This window comes from Phacochoerus africanus, chromosome 15 (assembly GCF_016906955.1).
Source record: "Phacochoerus africanus isolate WHEZ1 chromosome 15, ROS_Pafr_v1, whole genome shotgun sequence".
Lineage (NCBI taxonomy): Eukaryota > Metazoa > Chordata > Mammalia > Artiodactyla > Suidae > Phacochoerus > Phacochoerus africanus.
Genome location: NC_062558.1, coordinates 14,790,141 through 14,810,178, shown reverse-complemented (window position 1 = coordinate 14,810,178; position 20,038 = coordinate 14,790,141). Strand labels below are relative to the sequence as shown.

Sequence of the window (20,038 nt, the reverse complement as noted above, 5' to 3'; positions counted from 1 at the left end):
TCTCTACACCCAGTAAATGCTGATGGATCATGAAGGCTCTCTTTAGCTAAGATTCTAGACCATGGTGCCAAGTTTGGCTATTTCTTTTTCTTTTTCTTTTTTTTCTTTTATAGTCACATCGACGGCACATGGAAGTTCCTGGGCTGAGGGTAGAATCGGAGCTGCAGCTGAAGGCCTACACCACAGCCACAGCAACACAGGATCTGAGCCCCATCTGCTACCTACACAATAGCTCATGGCAACACCAGATCCTTAACCCACTGAGCGAGGCCAGGAATCGAACCTGCAACCTCACAGAGACAACGTTGGGTCCTTAACCAGCTGATCCATAATGGGAAGTCCAAGGTCAGCTTTTCCTCTCATCCAGAAGACTCTACAAGCTCAGTGTGGCCATGGGATGTGCTGACAAGCTGACGTCAGAGACCCGGTTGTCTGTTTCCTCTGCTCTGCCAGTGGGTCACAGGGGCCACCGCCCTCGGTTCGCACCCCCCTGCAGCTGGATGCTCAGAACTGGACATGTTTTATCCCTGTGAACACTTTAGGGCAGAGGTCTGAGCATAAGCCCACCAGATGCAGACCTGCCTGGGATGTCTGGTGGGCGCCTTGGGGGAGTTAACCCTGAAGCAGCACCAGACAGACTTGGGGTGCAGGAATTGGGGGCTTGGGGGCAGAAAGGCTCTTCCCCCAGAATAGAGTCCTCCTCCACCCAGCTGGGACCCTTCAGCCAGGCCCATGAAGCCCCCACCCCCAGGCCCAGTAGGAAGCCTCAGGACTTCTGAGGCACTGGCCTGAAGAGGCTTCTCCTGAGCACATATGGGGACAAACTGGAAAACTCAGACATTAAAGAGGACCCAGGTGCTGAGGGGCCCAGAGCCAAAGAAACTTGGGTTATTACTTTTGAAATGACACCATAGAATGGCTATTATCAAAAAACAGAAGAGGTCAGGAGTTCTCGTCGTGGTGCAGTGGTTAACGAATCTGACCATGAGGTTTTGAGTTCAATCCCTGGCCCTGCTCAGTGAGTTAAGGATCCGGCATTGCTGTGAGCTGTGGTGTAGGTCACAGACGCGGCTCGGATCCCATGTTGCTGTGGCTGTGGCCTAGGCCGGCAGCTACAGCTCCGATTAGACCCCTAGCCTGGGAACCCCCATGTGCCTCAGGTACAGTCCTAGAAAAGACAAAAAGACAAAAAACAAACAAACAAAAAAACCCAGAAGAGATCAAGTGCTGGTGAGGCTGTGGAGAAACCAGAACCCTTGAGTGCTGCTGCTGAGAATGTAGAATAGTGCAGCTACCACAGAAAACAGGTGGCTCCAAAATAGAACTACTAGGTGATCCAGCAACGGGTCTCAAAGAGATATTAGTACAGCAGTATTCACTGCAGCATTACAATACTCAAAAGGTAGAAACAGCCTTCGTCAAACTATACACGAGTGGATAGATAAAATGCAATATATACAATGTACAAGGGAACAGTGTTCTGTGTTAAAAAGAAGGGAATTCTGATACACCCTGCATATGGATGAACCTTGAAGACATTATGCTGAAAGAAAGAAGCCATTTGCAAAAGAATAAGGACTGTATGATTCCACTTGTATGAGGCTCCTAAAGTAGTCACATCCAGAGAGGCGGAAAGTAGAATGGTTGGCCAGGGCTGGCATGGGGGAGGGGAGAACAGGGAGTTAGTGTTTAATGGAGCAGACTTTCAGTTTGGGAAGATGAAAACGTCTGAAAATGGATGGTGGTGATGGTTGTACAACAATATAAATATACTTGACACTACTCAATAGCACACTGAAGGGCCCGAGATGGCCAGTCTTATGCTATGTGTATTTTACCACAATTTAAAAAACCCAGACAGCATAAAGCCTGGGGAAACTTGAGTATTACTTTTAAAGAACCCAAAGGAAGCTGTGGTGGACCCTTTTATAAAATTAATCATTGAAGACAGTTTTATCCTTTGTATAAATCTGGATTTTCCAGAGTGACTTTGCTGAGAGCTGGTCCACTAGTTTTTCCAGCTTTGCTTTGGAGCTTCCTTATTCCTAGATGGGAAGTTGATTCCCACCAAATAGTCTTCATCTTGGAAACTAGTCAGTTATAAGAATATACTGATACCTCTGTGTGTCCAGCTCTGAGCAGGTGTAGTGAGAAATACAAAAGAAGACACAGTCCGTACATCTGTGTGTTACTATTTGCTATGGGCTGAATCCCTGCCCCCCCATTCCTGTGTTGAACTCCTACTCCCAGAACCTCAGGATGTGACTGTATTTAGAGATGGGCCTTTTAAAGAGGTAATTAAATTAAATGAGGTTATTGGACTGGACCCTGATCCAACGTGACTGCTGTCCTTGTAAAAAGAGGAGATTAGGACATACACACAGAGGGAAGGCCATTTGAGGATGAGAACACAGGGAGAAGACAGTTGTCTGTAAGCCAAGGAGAGAAGCCTCAAGAGCAACAACACTGCTGACACCTTGGTCTTGGACTTCTAGCCTCCAGAGCTGTGAGAAAATAAATCTCTGTTGTTGAAGCCCCCCCAGATTGTGGTGTTTGTTACTGCAGCTCAATATACTAAAAGTCTCTTTATTTTTTACTTTTGCTTCTTAGGGCTGTACCTGCGGCATATGGAGGTTTCCAGGCTAAGGCTTGAATGGGAGCTGTAGCCACCAGCCTACATCACAGCTCACAGCAGTGCCAGGTCCTTAACCCACTGAGCAAGGCCAGGGACTGAACCCACATCCTCATGGATCCTAGTTGGGTTCATTAAACCACTGAGCCACGATGGGAACTCCTAAAAGTCTCTTTAAATCCAAACAGTCCTGCAAGGGAGTCATTGTTCTCCCCTGTTTGTAGATGAGAAAATGGAGGTTCAGAGGACTTGAGTTACTAACCCAAGGTCACGTAGATGCAAAGGGCCGCATAAACCCAGGTTCTTGACTTCAAACCCGAGTGCTCTATTTTCAGTTCTGCCCCGAGGGTGGAAGCAGGATGAAAGCAGACCAAAAAAATCCTAGCAACCAATAGAGAATAAAACGTCCAGGGGCACAGTTGGAAACCTACACCCCCAGTCCCCTGGCCTGAGACAGAGAGGACAGGGGAAACCCAGTTAAGGGTGATGGAGGTTGTGGATCAGGGTCTTTGGAGACTTTCTTTGGAGGCTATTGTAATCATAATGTTTCATAAGCTAACATCTCTGAGCATTGTCCATAAGACCGGAACTGGGGTAAATGCCACACATGTACTGTTTCTCCTGAACCTCGAAACAAGCCTATAACCTAGGAGTTGTAAGTGTGCCCATTTTACAGATGAAAAAAAAAAAGAACCTGAGGCACAGAGAAGTCAAGCAAAGTATCTGAGGTCACACAGCTAGAAGAGGAAGTGCTTGAATTTGAGCCAGGTCTATCTGACCCCAAAGGTCTTGCTGTTGCTCATTTTACAGTAAACACAGCAAGTGTGCCCCAGCGCTGGGGAGAGAGGGTGACAGGGAAACAAAATCCACAACGGTTGTGAGGCTGGGGCGCATACCTCACCAGAGCGCCAGGTGGTGGCAGCGGTCACAGTCTCCACCGTCTGAGGCCAGGGCCCCTTTGCAATACTCTCACCTGCACAGGTGGCTGGGAGAAAACTCCTCCATACTCATGAATAAGAGGCTGGGGGCAAAGAGGGGGTTCAGATCCAGGGTCTGGCAGCAGTATCTGGAGGGAGAACTAAGAGCCTCTGGACAGGCCTGGGTGTGGAAGTCCCTGCCCGCCTCCTCATTTGGGGAAAGAGCAGAGCTATAATAATGACGACCCTTCCTCCTTCCCTCCCTTCCTCCCTCCCACCTTCCCAGGGCTGGGGAAGCCAGCATGGGGACACGCCCTGGAAACAGCAATACTATGCACACCTGTGTCCTTCTCTGCCGGGTCACTTCTGTGCCCTGCAGAATTAGCCCTTCCCAGCCCAGCATTCCCCCCCCCCCGCCCCCTCCACCGCCCACTCTGCTGCCACAATCCCCCAGCTCTGCTTGGGGCCACATCCCCTTCCCACTACTGATGAGCCCTGTGACCTTGGGACCCCGCAAGCTCTCTGTGAAGCAGTTTCTTCCTCTGTGCATTGGTGGGAGTATTTCCAGCTCTTTGGTTGTCACAGGATTAGAGGCAAATTGTGGCCACGGTTTTGTGGGGAGGAAGGGAGAGACAAATAGGTGGAACGAGGGGATGGCACCTCAACTTATTCTGCGTGCTGGTGTTAGGGGGAAAACCTGTTATTATGCATGTGCAAACCCATAGAATACAATGCAGAAGGGTCCTAATGTAATCTATGACTTCAGTTAATAATATGTCAGTGTTGGCTCATCAGCGGTGATGTATCCCATTGTCCCAACATCTTATTAATATTATCATTTATAATGGGGGAAATGGGGGCGGTGAGGAGTAAATGGGAATTCTCTATACTTTTCACTTATTTTTCTGTAAACCTAAGAGTTCAAAAAATTAAAATCTATTATAAACAAAACAAAAACATGACAAATGAGGAACTTCCCTGAACAGCTTGGACCCTGGCACCTCCCTTTGTATTGCCATTCCCTCCACATCTGTTTATGCACCTGATCCCTTGACCCGGAGCCCAGGGTTTGGCCATTTCATTTGTGCACGCTCCCAAAAGGCGCTGTCACCACCGCGGGCTCTGGCTCTTTGTTAAGGGACCTACCCCTGCTCTCCGCGCCGCACCCCGCCCCCCAAAACCCGGATGCAGAGGATTTGTGAGGCGAGGGCGCCACCTGCTGGCCTTACCCAAGCTCCCCTAAATGGCAGCGACAGTTGGGTCTGTGCAGATGTCTGGGGGCTGGGGGCTTGATTTCCACACAGTGTCATCCGGCGAGCCCCTAGAGGCACCACTCATGCAACCAGTAGCGAGGTCAAGGCTTGTCGCCAGGGACGACACGGAAAAGGTCAGATCTCCTGACTTTATTACAGGAAAGTCCCAAAGTGCTGACGCACAGTCTGGGTCAAGTGGGAACCCAGGGACTCAGGTCACCTGAGGCCGACTCTTTTTGCTTTTGGTGCCAGCACAGGGAGCCTTATAGGACAGGTGACAAACACTTAGGAGTGTGCCGGGCACTATTAACACCTTACCAGGTCATCATCATGAGGAACTTAAGAGGTAGGTACTATTGTGGTTCTTCCCATTGAACCAATGAAGAAGCGAAGGCACAGAGAGGCTAAGTAACTCTCCCAGGGGCACACAGCGGGAGAAGGGTGGGGCTGCGATGGGATTCACTCCAGAATCCAAACCTTGACGCCCCCCCAGGCCGCTCTACCTCTGGTTTCCCCATCTGAGAAATGGGCCTGTCAACCCCTCCCCGCCTTTCCCACCCATCGGGGGCTGAAGAAGTGCGGGCTGGACAGGCAGGCAGGCCTAGGGCTGCAGCTCGTATTGGGCCTCGGTGGCCGTGTGGAAGTCCTCGAGCACAGACTGCAGGAACTCGAAGGTGGGCCGCTCCTCGGGACGGCTCCGCCAGCACTCGGCGATGACCCCGTTGTACAGCTCGGGCGGGCAAGAGTCCGGGCGCGGCATGCGGTAGCCGCGCTCTAGGTTGCGGATGACCTCGGGGTTGCTCATTCCTGGAGGTGGAGGGGACGCAGGGCGCGGCTGAGGGGCGGCAGGCACCCGCCAAGCACCGGAAACGGTCTCCTCCCTTGCAGGCCCTAGGTGCCACCTCGCTGCCTCCCTCTATTGACTTTTCAGGGCTAGGAGAATAGCTGGAATCCAGGCTGTGGAGTATCTGTGTGCGGGGCAGTTCCTCCTAGACGGAACTTACCTCGCTTACCTGTGATTGCCCAGGCACATAGCCAGAGCATATCTCTCACGCAGGTGACCTGAGGAAGGCCCCCAGTGGCTGAGGGGGACAGCTCGCTGCTTTCTGACCTGCGGCTGGGGGGCTGATGAGGCTTCCGGGGAGGCACCCAATGAAGGCGAGAGAGGGCCCACCTGTCCTCAACTGAAAGCAAACCAACTGGAGGAAACCTGAGTTCAGACCCTGACTTTTACTTAGTTCCAGGTTTGGGGGCTCACTGACTTCTGCTGCACCAAGGGGATGCAGCCCTGGTGCCAAGAGCAACTGTTGAGGCAGGGGCAGAACCCCTTCCCAGAGGGGCGCGCCTGGCTTTCTGTCTCCACCATGGGGCACCCTTGTGACACGCAGGCAGGCAACCCTGGGCACTGAAGACAGGACGTGTGTCATCACAGCCATCTCAGGACCGTCCTGAGCCAGGAGAGTCACTGCAGGACGCAGCCACCTACCTGGGTAGGGCACACGCCCATAAGTGACCATTTCCATCAGGAGGATTCCAAAGGACCACACATCCGCTTTGATGGTGAACACCCCAAAATGGATGGCCTCTGGGGCAGTCCACTTGATGGGGAACTTGGCCCCTGCAAGAAAGCCACCAGCAACTTTGTGAGGCTGTGACTGACTGGCCCTCTGCACCCCCAACCCCCTGCTTGTCCTCCCCTCCCCACACTGCCTGTGGAGCTTGGGCCAGAGGTGCATCTAGGGAGTCACTCAGACCCCTAGGACATATGAACAGGTGTGTGCAGGCCCTTGGGGTCCACAGCACAAAATGACAGCATGGACACAAATACCACCCCTGCCGCCAGCGCTGGGTCTTTACCAGGCAGCTGGAGCATGTGTTTCTATCTTTTCCACCTCCTACGAGGTTTGGTTACTAACAGGCGCCCAGGGCTTGGGCAAGTCATTTAACTTGTCCCTTTGCTGCAAAACAGAAATGATGACACAAGGCTCATGTACCTCCTGGGGTCACAGTGAGGTACGACCCCAAATCCTGCTACCCTGTGAAGCCTGGAGGACGGCTGCAGCCTGGTGGGCATCCAGACCTGTGGCTTAGCCCTTGATCAGCCCCCCTTGCCTGGCTTGCTCGCCTGAAGTTCCCTGGGGGAACCAGCCATAGGGATCTTTCTCTTGTATCAGCTGATAAATCCTCTCAGCTAATATCGCTCACTAACTTCCTTGAAGAAGTGGATCTGATGGCTTCAAGTTCTCTTGTGAAGAGATTTGGGCCTCAGTTTTATGAACAAAGTAAAACTGAGTGCCTGTGGAGACTTTCATTCAGGTATTAGGTTTTGCTGCTCATACTTTAGAGCTGTGTTTTCCAAAGTATGTTCTGTGAACCCCTAGCTCTGTGGGAGGTTAACAGAAGCTATGTGGGAAAAGTATTTGGGGCTCAAAGTAGTTTGGGAGACACGAGGTGAAGCAAATGTACACTATTCCTTAGCTGCAGGACTTCTCAGTGCCTTTAACGTGCTGCTGTGTTCTGAGACTCTCCAAGGGGGGCGGGGCTGGTGGACTGTGTGATTTCTCGAAATCTATTCTGTCACGGAGCCATTCCTCATGAGGCTCCAGGGCTCCGAAGAGCATATTAGGGACATACTGATGTGCTGGGGCAAGGCCATAATAGCGGAAACCATACTGCCTCGTGAAACCACACTGCTCTCCTATCTCCCACGCAGAGCTCCGCTGTGTGTGACAAGAAGTCCGAGGGGGCTTGGGGAGTTGGGGGCTCTGCTTACCCTCTTGGGCTGTGTATTCACTGTCAATGATCCGGGCCAAGCCAAAGTCCCCAATTTTGCAGCACAGGGTCTCAGACACCAGGATGTTGGCTGCCCTCAGGTCCCGGTGGATGGAGTTCATCTGCTCGATATACGCCATCCCTTCAGCAATCTGAGGAAACAGACACACATGGTGAAGGCCAGCCCCATGGTGGGTGGGGGAGGGGGAACTTCACCCCCTCCAGCCTGGAAGGGGAAGCAGAACCTGGATGTTTGGTTTGGATTTTTTGGGCAGGTGGGGCTGGAGAAGAAGTAGGTGGAGTAGGAAGATGACTTGAACTGCTTCTCGGATGAACAAGCTATAGCCTCCGGGCTCTGAAAGCCCAGATAGGCAGAGATACTACCCCTCACCCACCTCTCCTGCCCTTCTGAGTGACGGCAGGGGAGGAAGATAGCAGAACGAAGGCAAGAGAAAAGGAAGGTCTCTTGAGAGGGAAAGAGAAGCAAAGGAAGGGACTCGAGGGGAGGAGAAGGCAGAAGGGGAGGGAGAGGGTTTCATTTGCGATCCTCAGATTGGGGTCATTGCTTAATCTCCCTGGTGGGGAGTGGGGGTCACTGTCCTGACCCAGAACATGAGGGGAGGGGTCTCCAGGGCCAGGAGCTGGGGTGAGCATTAGGTAGGACCTGGTGGAGGATCTCAACCTGGCACCACCCACGGCAGGCACCCAGGGTCCCCATGGAACAGAGGCGGTAAAAGAAGAGTCTTGCTTCCATCCCAGATCACCAGCTCTGGGCCAGGAGGAGCTGTCTGTGCTGCCCTTGGCCCTTCAGCAGAGGAAACTAGCTCAGGCTTTATTCACTGCACTCCCAGCAGATAGATGAAGAAACTGAGGCAGAGAATATAGAGCCAATGCACCTCTTCAGAACCAGCACTGGAGTTGACCCTACAGTTGACCCTGTTCCCATTGCATTGGTTTATTAACTTATTTTTATATTATATTATATTATCATTACAGTATATTATATGAAGTCATACTATATATTCATATCAATCCCTTCACTAAATCATTCCATCAGTACACATTTGTTGGTGTGGTACTGTGGGGACTACAACACCATATCACATATCCTTTGTATCTGGACGGCACTTAGCAGTACTCATCCCATTAACAAATATATACTATTGTACATATCTATCTATGTGTGTACTATATGAGCAGTATGAGAAATTTCAAAAAAACCAAGAGTTCTCATTTGTGGATCAGTGGTAATGAACCCCTCTAGTATCCATGAGGATGTCGGTTCAATCCCTGGCCCTGATCAGTGGCTTAAGGATCCAGCGTTGCCATGAGCTATGGTGTAGGTCACAGACATGCCTCGGATCTGGCGTTGCTGTGGTTGTGTCATAGGTTGGCAGCTGTAGCTCCAATTTGACCCCTGGCCTGGGAACTTCCATGTGCTGTGGGGTGCGGCCCTAAAAAAAAAAAAATTTAAGACCGGTGGAGCAGGACCCAGATCTGCTTTCAAGAAGAATCCACCAGGCACAGTGCTATGAGGACACATAAGCAAGGTGCTCTCTGCACTTTCCTATCCAGGGAAATTGAATAGAAGTGACCTTGACCCAGGTAGTGAATGTTGATTAGGACTCTGCCAGGTGAGAAGAGTCAAAGGTATCCTTGGCAGAGGGAACAGCTGGGCAGAGGCTCACAGGTGTGACAGGACAGGGGAGCTGCCGTGTGGCTGCAGAGTGGGGCATGTGGGCTTGTGGTTGGAGGGGAGCTTTGCATCTCATGCCCTCGAGCAGGAAAAGGAGCACCCAGAAGGCGGTTTGTGCGTGTGCATGTGTGTGTGTGTGTGTGTATGTGTGTGTGTGCAGTGAGGCATTGGCATCATCATAATGTGGTTTAGAAGCCATTCACCTGGGAGGTTCTGATTTTTTGGTTTCCTAACCTTCAGATGCTTGACCACACCTACTTAAAAACTCAGGTTGTTTTTTGCACCTCTTGCCTCCGGGTGGCCCAAGATTTCCCCAAGGATTGACATCAGAGAGTGAGAGAAGGAAAAGAAAGGGGGAAGAAGAGAAGTGGGCAGGCTTCTCACTGCACTGTGGTTTGAAACCAATTACCCACGTTAATTTTCCGAGACCATCCCGCCAGCCTGTTCAGCCCAGGCTGTGCTCACCTCAGTGGAAAAAAGGGGTGGGGACCTCAGTTCCTGCCCTGACGCTAACAGATAACGGACAAGCTGGGGAGGGGGCGGTGTGGGATGGGGGAGGTTCCTCTCTGTAGCAGGATGTGTGCCTGAATGTGTCTCACAGGCTGACCACAGACCAGAGCTTTTCTGCTGAGAGCTCCAGTTTTAACAGACACACACTCAGAGCCCCAGATGTGCTGTGCTTCCAGTTAGAACCCTTGGCTGAAAACCCCAGGGAGGAAAGGTCCCTCCTCTTTGTTTTGCTCTTTGCCTCTGACGTCTGTGTCTATACAAGGCATCTGTGAGCACCATCTGAGGACAGATGAGGTCACTACGAAGCACTGGACGACCACGTGACCTGGAATACCTGGGAACTCTCTGGGTTTCCCCGCACCATAACTTTCTCTCTCCTTCTCATCCTTGGCAATAGAACCAGCTTCTATCCTCATGGTTGTCCAGGATAAAGACTACCCTTCCCAAGATCCCTTGCAGCCAGGTGTGGGCAGGTACCAGGAGGATGTGAAAGTGTAGTGGGTGACTTGGGGATGTGCCTCTAAAGGGAAGGAGGTAGGCTTTCATCTTCCAAGTTCTTTTTTTTTTTTTTGTCTTTTTGCCATTTCTTGCGCTGCTCCCGCACGCAGCATATGGAGGTTCCCAGGCTAGGGGTCGAATTGGAGCTGTAGCCTCTGGCCTACGCCAGAGCCACAGCAACTCGGGATCTGAGGCGTGTCTGCAACCTACACCACAGCTCACGGCAACGCCGGATCCTTAACCCACTGAGCAAGGCCAGGGATTGAACCCTCAACCTCATGGTTCCTAGTCGGATTCGTTAACCACTGGGCCACAACGGGAACTCCCCGTCCCTCAACTTCTTGCTGGCTGAGGACAAGATAGTAAAGCATGAATAGCCACTCTGGGTGGGAAGATGACCTGTAAGACCCATGGCAGAAGTTGGGGTCCCTGTGACTCTGAGGGGCAGCCCTGTACTGCCCACCTCTGAGGTTTACACATTTAAGCCACGATGACTGGACTTTCTGTCCTTCACAGCCCAGCCTAAATCTAAGGGACCCAACCTTTAAACACTTGATCTTGCTAAGCCACGGGGATGGGGGAGAGGGCCTGGGCCCTGGCCTGATACACTTGGGGCTTACGAACCTGGGCCGACATGTCAATCAGCCTGGGGAGGGACAATCGGCTACCTTCATCCGTCTTCAAGAAATCCAGCAAACACCCTAAGGAAAGAGAAGCTGTGACTGAGCCTCTGCAGAATGACCCCACCCTGGCTATGCCGGCCCCTCTGGGTGGGAGAGCTCCCCACCTGGATAACCTGCTCATTCCTTGCACAACTTTTCAAAGTGTCTTCTTGCCCCCTTCACCCTTGGTCAGCAGAGATTCTGCCTCTGATGACCAAGGGTGAAAGATACACCATGATGGGAGTTCCCGTTGTGTCTCAGCTGGTTATGAACCCAACTAGTAACCATGAGGATGCGGGTTCAATCCCTGGCCTCGCTCAGTGGGTTAAGGATCCTGTGCTGCCATGAGTTGTGGTGTAGGTTGCAGGCGCAGCTTGTATCTGGCATGGCTGTGGCTGTGGCTGTGGCATAGGCTGGCGACTACAGCTCCAATTCACCTCTAGCCTGGAAACTTTCATATGCTGCAGAGGTAGCCCTAAAAAGGAAAAAAAAAAAAATTAAAGTTAAAAAGAAGGGACACTCCTGAAATGCTGGCTGAGTGGCTCCTGCCCTGAGGACATGCTCTGTAAGGACCACTTACTTGTCATAGTCTCACCATCCTCCCCCTTGCCCCCTATGCACATGGAAACCCCTAGATCTGCAGGATGTTGGCTCATGGATCCAGCCGTGGCTCAGTGATGCCCTGTGGAGGCCCCCTGGCCAGTCCAACCCACCACGGCCTGTCAGCCTTGGCTTGGCTGCCAAGCCTGGACCCCCGCCCTCAAGCCTCCCCCGCTTTGTCTGAGGGATGCAGCCCCAGGCAGGGTATCACCTCTGGCCATGTACTCGGTCACAATGTAGATGGGCTCCTTGGTGACCACAGCGTAGAGACGGACCAGCCTCTCGTGCTGCAGAGTTTTCATCAGGTTGGCCTCACCCAGGAAGGCCTCTGGAGACATGGTTCCCTCCTTCAAGGTCTTGATGGCCACCTTGATATTGTTTTTGTAATAACCTGAGCCCCGGGGGAGGAAGAGTGTGAAGAGGATGTTCGGAAGAGTCAGAGGTGGTGGGATGCAATCCCTTCATCACAATCTACATAAGCTTCCAGGAGCCATCCCTGTTCCCTAGATGGGGCCCTGAGGCCAATGCTGCCGCGCCCCCAGGTGGTCCTGGGTGGGAATTACAGCCCCTGAGGGCAGTGGATGTAAGCTTACTTTGGGGGATGCCAGCCTGTCCCAGCCTCCCCTGCTAGACAGGAGCCCTAGGCCCTGAGGAACGTACCTTGCCTGGGAGGGGGGCATTTCACCTCATTGCCTCCCTCACCCTGTTCTGGAGTGCACCCCTTTTGTCCTTCATGTAGCCCACCTCCTATCCCCACAGAAGGAGTCTCTTCTACAACTTGATCACTTCAGTATGGAAATAAGCATCACAGCCCAGGGCAGAATGGAGAGGAGGCAGCAGTACCTGGGGCCCCCCTCCCCCGTTTCTATGCCCCATGATGTTCCCTTCCAGCTCCTTATAGCATCTGCACCTGCACCACCCCTTCTAAGAGGTCCCAATCCACCCTGAACCGTACAAGTCATAACTCAGACTTGCAGGGACCCAGGGGGAGTGGCTGTCCAGGGGCGCCTCAGGCATCAGTCCTGGGAAATCATGCCCCAGAGATGTGGACCTTTCCCTCTTTTATATTCTGATAGCACCCATGGTGAGCAGAGGAGCAGCCAGCAACTGGAATTGAAGGTGAGGTCTCAGGGCCCGGAAGTTAAGTGACCGACCAGTCTCAGAGCTGCAAGTGCAACTTTGGTCTGGAGCCCCTGGTTCACCGCTCGCCTCGGTTAATGCACCATTTCTACCTGATGAGCGAAAGCTCAGAGGAGTTAGGGAGGCCTTCCTGGGCAACCAGGGGTCAATGACAAAGGCAGCTCTGGGCAGCAAAGAAGGGAGGAGGGAGCGGGCTGAGGGGGTGGGAGAGCTGGATTCTACCCCTGCTCCAGTGCCATGTGTTGGAACCGCGGAGGGCAGGGTACTTCAGTGTTCTACGCCTCTACTCCCTCATCTGTAAAATGGGTGTAAGCCCGTCCCATCCCCCTCACAAGCCTTTATGGGGAAGCATGAGGCCATGTGCAAGTTCCAAGCCTTCCGTGCTTCAGGACGCAGGGCAGGAAGAGAGGGGCTCCGTGTGGTACCACATACTTACCCATCCAGACTTCGCCAAACTGCCCAGACCCGAGTTTCCTGACCAGCTTGAGGGACTGCCGGGGGATTTCCCATTCGTCCTGGGCCCAGGGGTTCTGGGGGGCAAGGCTCACGCAGGGTTGGGTCAGCCTCTGGCATAAACCATCCCCTTTCTCTGCATTTGAGAAGAAGAGATGGGGCTGGAGGTCACCAGCACAGCCAGACTTGTATCGTTCCCATGTGAGCAGAAGCATGCCCAGCAGTGTCCCCACCCCTTCCTGCCAGCCCCAAGTTCACACTTGCACGCGTGCACATGGGGCACACACAAACTCAACTCTGCATTTGTTTCACATCAAGCAAGGCATGCTATCACTGCCCTGCTGTCTTTAAAACTGAAAATGCTTGTTTTTCGCCAAGTGGTCACATGTGGAGCCATTAGAGGGGATTAGGGACAGACTTTGAGTCATTACCTTGTCTGTGGTCAACACCTTAGGTCCAGCCTTGGGATAATCCCCCCTCCCCAACCAAGACGGCACCAATGATTCATGCAGTCTTGACATCTTAGTGGCAGAGAAATACAAGGGCTCCCCTGCACTCCCCATCAGATGCCCTCTTACTAGAATAGTGCTGCACCAAAGCCTGCAGAGTCGGGAACGTGTTTCGGGGGGAGATGTAATAGCCGCCTTCATCCAGGGAACGGATCTTATAGTGTTTGATCACCTCCCCCTGGCTGGTCACATCCTTCACAGACAGAGAAAAGGTACCTAGAGGGTTAATAAAGACACACGCATGAGAAGTAAGGCAAAGAAAAGGAAAACCAGGACTGGGATTCGGACTTCTTTTCAATGCCTTTGGAAAAAGTTCCTCAAATTCTGCTCTCCATTTTGACCATTTCTTCCTTCCTTCCCTCCTTCCTTCCTCTGTTTTTTGGGCCATACTAGAGGCATATTGAGGCTCCCAGGCTACAGACTGAATCTGAGCTACAGCTGCTTTGCCTACGCCACAGCCATAACAACGCCAGATCTGAACCGCATCTGCTACCTGTGCTGGCCTACACCACAACGCAATGCCAGATCCCCAACCCACTGAGTGAGGCCAGGGATTGAACCCGCATCCTCATGGATACTAGTCAGGTTCATTATTCTGGTCAGGTAACTTATTCTGTCATAAGTTACCGTTTCCTTCATCTCAACCCCACCCTCCTGGAAGCCTTTCCTATCAGCTCCCTCTAACCCTGTCCTTGCGGTTCCTCCCAAGTCTCCCACCGCTCAGCCAGGGAATCCCAGGACTCTGCAGCAGGCAGGATGTTGTCTTAGCAACCATGCTGTTCCCACACTTGGGTACCTGGGGCTTGAGGACCTTGTTCTACAAACATTGAGAAAGAGAGAGTTGTTGGAGGGACTGGGAGATTGACTGACTGTTGAGTCATTCATTCAGGCTGAAAGGCGGACCCTACCCCCACATGCAATAGCAAATTGCAATGCCAAGCACGCGTGTCCGTGGGGGAGAACATCATAAGCCACTTCCCAGGGGTTCTGTTCAAATCCCTACACATATCTCTGTATTCCATCATCTAGGTTAATGTTTGCCTATAGGCGGGGCTGGCAGATGCCAAGGGTTAAGAGCAGTTTAGGAGGCAAGAGTTTTCAGATGAGAAACTTCCCATGAGCTTGATGTTTTTATAAAAAGCCTCTGTCCAGCTCTCAAACGACCACACCCCTTCACTCTTATTTGGAGGATGAGGAAGCCCAGAAGGGGCGTGTCACTTGCCCACGGTCCCTCCACTGGTTTGGCAGCAGGTTTAGGGGCTCCAGGGTCCTCCATAAGGGCGAACCTACAGCCAGCAGTACCACCCTCCCCCGCCAGGTGTCAGGCGCGGACACCTCTTGTCCTGGGTGTGGACACTGGCCTTTGTTCTAAGCTGTTTGTCTCCGGGCATCTTTCCTCCCCCATTAGACCATTCTTCCATCTTAAACCCTTTCTCCCTTCCCTTGGCCCCTGTGTCTCTTTCATTGCCCACCTGCAAAAGGATGCAGAGAGGCCATGTGCCCTGAAGTGCACTATGCTGCCACAGGCCGCCCCACACCTGCAGCCCCAGCCCAGCCCACTTGCTGCAAACTGTCTCCCTGACTTCGCCTGGGTGGGTGCCACGTGCCCGCGCATCTCAGGAACCAGACCGTAGGCCCTTATCCAGTGTGACTGGTGTCCTTATAAGAAGAAGGGATCAGGACACAGTCACACAGAGGGAAGATGGTGAGGACACAGGGAGAAGGTGGCCGTCGGCAAACCAAGGAGAGAGGCCTCAGAAAAAACCAACTCTGCCGACAGCTTCATCTCGGCTTTCTAGCCTCCAGAACTGTGAGAAAACACATTTCTGTTGTTTAAACCTCCCCGTTCCTGGTACTTTGTTACAGAAGGCCTAGCAAACTAACATAGAATCTCACATTGCTGAATGAAGGTAACCAGACACACCAAAGTTAAAATGGAGTGATTTCACTTGTATAAAGGTGAAAAACAGACAAGACATGGTGGTAAAACTATAAAGAAAGGCAAGGAAGGATTTCCATAAAATTTAGGATAGTGGTGGTTTCTCTTGGGGGTGGGGAGGTACATCAGAAAAGGGGTACAAGTGGGGGCCGTGAGAGGGGTTCTGGGTGTCTGGAACATTCTTGCTCTCGTGGTTACACAGGTGTTTACGTATTATGACTCTATAATTATGCACTCCATGCAATTTTTAGATGTTTCATATTTTATAGCAAAAGGAACTTTAAGAAGGAAAGGCAGATAACTAATGACAGAGAAAGAGAAAAGTCTGAGGGTGGTGGCAGAAACGTTCCACTCGGCCGTAGATTTGAATCCATGAGTCCCCCCGGTTTTCATAATCATAGCCCCCTTTCCTATCACAGGCCATGCCCCCAAACTACATTACTTCCCAGGTTCCTGGGAGTCTCTGAGTCACAGCCTTTGGCTGAGTTGACCTCTAAATATTTGGCTCCCAAATCCTTTGACTCCAAAGTGTGGCTCTGGGTCACACCTCCTTCTCTGCCCCCGTGGCCCCAGTACAGGTGCATTTCCAGCTGGGCCCTGGGAGAACTGTCCCTGTGCACAGCCTCAAGCTCAATTACCGGGCATCTGGGGGCAGTAGGGAGCCTCGGTGGAAGCTGCCTGGTTCTCCTGGATGGCACCCTCCCCGCCCCACCTCCTCAACTCCAGAAGCAAGGCGGCAGGTGGGGCTTCTGGCTACTCAGGGAGGTAGCAGGGCCTGGGCTTACCTTTGCTGGTTTCACTCTCTCTAATAAGAAAGGAGCCGACCTTATTGACTGGAGCCAGAAGCTGCCTCTCGGCATCTCTCCGGCAAATTGATCTAAAGAACCACCTGGAAAAAAAAAATGCGAAGGGAGGCAGACCTCAGAGCGTGGCCGGGCCCTCCCCCCCGCCAGAGATAAAATTATGTTCCTGTTGCCACCCTAACCCTTACCTCTTGCTACACGAAATGCCCCTCTCTCCCTTTCCCTGCAGTCTGTGATGGAATGAAATGAGGATGTGACTTGGTGCCTTTTGGTCATTTTGCTCCGGAAAGATGACACCTTCCCTTGTGGCCCACCCTCCTGGGGACCAGGCCTCCATGTTCCCCCTGAGTACGGGCTGGTCAGGGTAGACACGCCCTGGGTCCTTATGCTGGTCCAGGGAAAGGCATTGGGCCAAGAGTGCTGGGCTGCTGGACGGGAGACCAAGAGACGCCACTAACTGGTTCCAGCTCGTGTCTTTGACAGGCCCTGAGCTCCATCTGTTTTACCTCCTCTGCAGTTGTGGAGCAGAGGCAGGGCCCAAGGCTGCCAGGTATAGGTGGGTTTTGAGGATGCTGGGGCAGAGCTCTCAGGAGAGGCCCCCAACCTGCGAGCCCCTGAATCCTGGCCCTGGAGGCAGGGGAGGAGGGTGGCTGGTCCAGGGCCCAGACCTAAGTGCATCCTCTAGCAGGTTAGTGGGGAAGTGGGCAGCTCTCATTTTACAGATGGAAAGAGTGAGGGCGTCAGAAGAGCGACGCCCTCAGTGTCATACAGAGACTTAAACGTCATCATCATCGTCATCTGGGACCTTAGCCACGTCTTTCCCAGGGGTTCCAAGTCCCTGCCCCTTTCCTGTTCCCTCCGTGCAGGGGCTCACACCCTGCTCTGCTTTTCAGCCCCTTCCCAGCTTGGCCCTGGACAAAGCAGAAGCGGCCCGAAGGCCTCCGCTTGGAGCAGCTGTCTGTCCACCTACTTTTCCACTTCCAGGGTCTCCACTCGGGCCACAAAATTGCTGGGCACGTAGCCTTCTCTTCCTGTGGTGAGAGACTTGGCCAGCCACCAGTCTCCATCTCTGGGCAGGGAGGAAAAGCAGAATGAGCAGTGGCTTCCAGGGGCCTCTCTGGGCAGCTCACAGCCCACAGCTGCCCCTCACTCACTGGAGGCAGAAGATTCAAGAGGCAGACAGCGGGTATGGGGAGAAACTGGGGCCAGTGGTTCAACAAAGGGGCTGCCTGGATCATTCCAACTCGCAAGCATCCAGTGGGCCCAGGGTGCTCCTGGTCCCGGGAGGAAGGGGATATCGCAGCCTCCACAGGTGGCTGGTCCACACAGCCTGATCCACCCAAGAGGGCTCTAGTGAGCAGCCTTCCTCTCGATTAAGGGGGCACGTTTAGAGTTTAGCGAGTGCATTGGGACAGGAAGGGAAAGGCGGAAACGAGGAGGGCTGAGGACAAAAGGATGAACCTGAGGTCAAAAAGTAAGCTGACATTTGAGAGGGAGTAGGTTTGGAGAAGTTTCTGAGAAGAAACATTGAAAATAATATAAAGCTGAGTTTGTGGGATCTCATGCGAGACCTTGTCTGGCAAGGGAGACAAATCTGGACACAACTGACTCTAACCCAGAGCTGTGATGAGCAGCCACCAGGCACGGTGAGTGTCCCGAGGGCTGCACGGAGGAGGTGACATTAGAGAGGTTTAGAAGGAAGAGTAGGATGTTGCCAGCAGAGCAGGAGGTAGTGAATAGGAACCACCTCACCAGAAAGACTGGAAAAGTAGGGGGAAGGAAAGCAATTGGGTCAAGCTAAGTGGCTGGGCTGGGGGGCAGGGCACTGGAGAAGAGATTCTAGAGGCGGCTGTGGGTGTGTGTGTTGGGGGGGGGGGTCCTGCCAAGACACTTACTCCTTCAGGATCTGCAGCTTCTCCCCCTTCAGCATCTGCAGGTCCCGGTCGTTCATGGCATTGTAGTTATACAGGGCTACCACGAAGTGCTCCTCTAGAGTGAACAGGGAAGAGATGGCCACGCTCAGGCCGCTAGAGCCACGGAAGGGACTAGAAAAGTCCCAAGGAGGGGTTCCTGTTGTGGCTCAGTAGTAACGAACCCGACTAGTATCTATGAGGACGTGGGTTCGATCCCTGGCCTCGCTCAGTGGGTTAAGGATCTGGCATTGCCATGAGCTGTGGTGTAGGTTACAGATGGGGCTCAGATCTGGCATGGCTGTAGCTCTGATTGGACTCTTAGCCTGGGGCTTCCATATGCTGAGGGTGTGGCCCTATAAAGCAAAAAAAAAAAAAAAGGAAAAGAAAAGAAAAAAGTCTTGAGAACTTAGGGAGATCAGCTGGGTGGACCCGAGGGCCCCAGACCCAGGTCTGGGAACCAGTGTTGGCTGGTCCCGGAACACCACGGAGGTGGTGAGCCTTCCCCACTTCCCCTTCTCCCCCTGCCCTCCTGCCTCTATTCCAAAGGGGGCAGTGGCCTCAGAACACAGCAGCTGTAACCATGACCTGAAACCATGCCCAGGGCCCCATCGTGATGCTCTGGCCGGCAGTACCCAGACATGCTGGTGGTCCCTGCAATGGTGGGGAGGGGGCTCCAGAGCTAGGCTTATGATCTTTCCAATGACCATGGCTTGTACAGCTCTGGGAAGCCAAGACCCCCCTCCCTCCCCTGCCCTGGAAAAGTTTACCTGAAACCCCTTAGCTTCCCAGGGAGTAGAAGTAGATGACTCAGCCTTATCACCAAAGCCTGGCTGTGACACCTCCCCTCGGCAGGAAGTGGGGCTGGAATAGAAAGAAGCCCCTCTGGTTCTGAGATTCAAGTTCTTATGCCCAAGGCAGTTGGTTTATTTCCTCCGGCAGGAAGTAAAGGATCACCCCTAACGGTAATTAACTGTGATTCTCAGCAGGATAAGAAACACCAGGCAAGGCCACTAACAAGTTCCAGCTCAAGAGCTGACAGACTCTGAGCTCCTCAGGGGGAGGGGCCACTTTACCATCAGCTTTATCTCCTCCCCAGTCCTGGGTCTGAGCCTGGCTCTGGGCTGTTTGTCCAGTGCCAGCTGGGCTAGTGCATTCAGGCCCCACCTCCTGGCGTTGGGTGCAGGTGGCTTATGAAGATGCTGGCAGAGCTCCCCCAGGAGCCCCATCTCTGAGCCTCCCGCCTAGGCCTGAGCCCCTGCCCCAGAAAGGGGAGGTCATTTGTTATGTCACCTCACAGTCTGGCCTATCAGAATGGAAGTGGGGACTGGGGGTGCGATTGGCAGGGGGCCTTTGACAGTGGGCTGGGAAGAAAGACCGTGGTTCTGTCTGAACCAGAGCGAGGGCTGGGACTCAGGGCCATTGGCCTTGGCCCTTGGAGATGAGAAGCTAGAATCTTTGAAAGCCTCGGTTTGAGGATGTTGTTTGTATTTATGGAAACTCTTGTTGTGCTCCTTCTTTTGTTTGTTTGTTTTTCTTTTTAGGGCCGCATCTGCTGCGGCATAAGGAAATTCTCGGGCTAGGGGTTGAATCGGAGCTGCAGCTGCTGGCCTACACCACAGCCATAGCAATATGAGAACCCAACTCACTGATCAAGGACAGAGATCAAACCCGCATCCTCACAGACACTAGTCAGATTCTTAACCCCATGAGCCACAGCAAGAACTCCTGTGCTCCTTTATAG

General features: G+C 52.8%; 1 protein-coding gene and 1 long non-coding RNA gene across 6 annotated transcripts in view; one reads left to right on the top strand and one right to left on the bottom strand.

Moving 5' to 3' along the window:
• LOC125115601 (uncharacterized) overlaps positions 1–20,038 on the top strand; it is a 65,764-nt gene that overhangs the window by 24,202 nt on the left and 21,524 nt on the right. The gene's annotated exons all lie outside the window — the stretch shown is intronic.
• Positions 4,938–20,038, bottom strand: part of BLK (BLK proto-oncogene, Src family tyrosine kinase) — a 56,162-nt gene continuing 41,061 nt past the window's right edge. For all 5 annotated transcript variants that reach the window (XM_047759802.1, XM_047759805.1, XM_047759803.1 and 2 more), the window contains 10 exons: positions 18,280–18,373; positions 17,355–17,453; positions 16,367–16,470; positions 13,712–13,858; positions 13,117–13,269; positions 11,752–11,931; positions 10,903–10,979; positions 7,576–7,726; positions 6,289–6,420; positions 4,938–5,609 (listed from right to left, as the gene is read on the bottom strand). In XM_047759802.1, the coding sequence (XP_047615758.1) occupies positions 5,404–5,609; positions 6,289–6,420; positions 7,576–7,726; positions 10,903–10,979; positions 11,752–11,931; positions 13,117–13,269; positions 13,712–13,858; positions 16,367–16,470; positions 17,355–17,453; positions 18,280–18,373 (1,343 nt within the window). In that variant the 3' untranslated portion in view covers positions 4,938–5,403. The remainder of the gene's footprint in view (positions 5,610–6,288; positions 6,421–7,575; positions 7,727–10,902; positions 10,980–11,751; positions 11,932–13,116; positions 13,270–13,711; positions 13,859–16,366; positions 16,471–17,354; positions 17,454–18,279; positions 18,374–20,038) is intronic.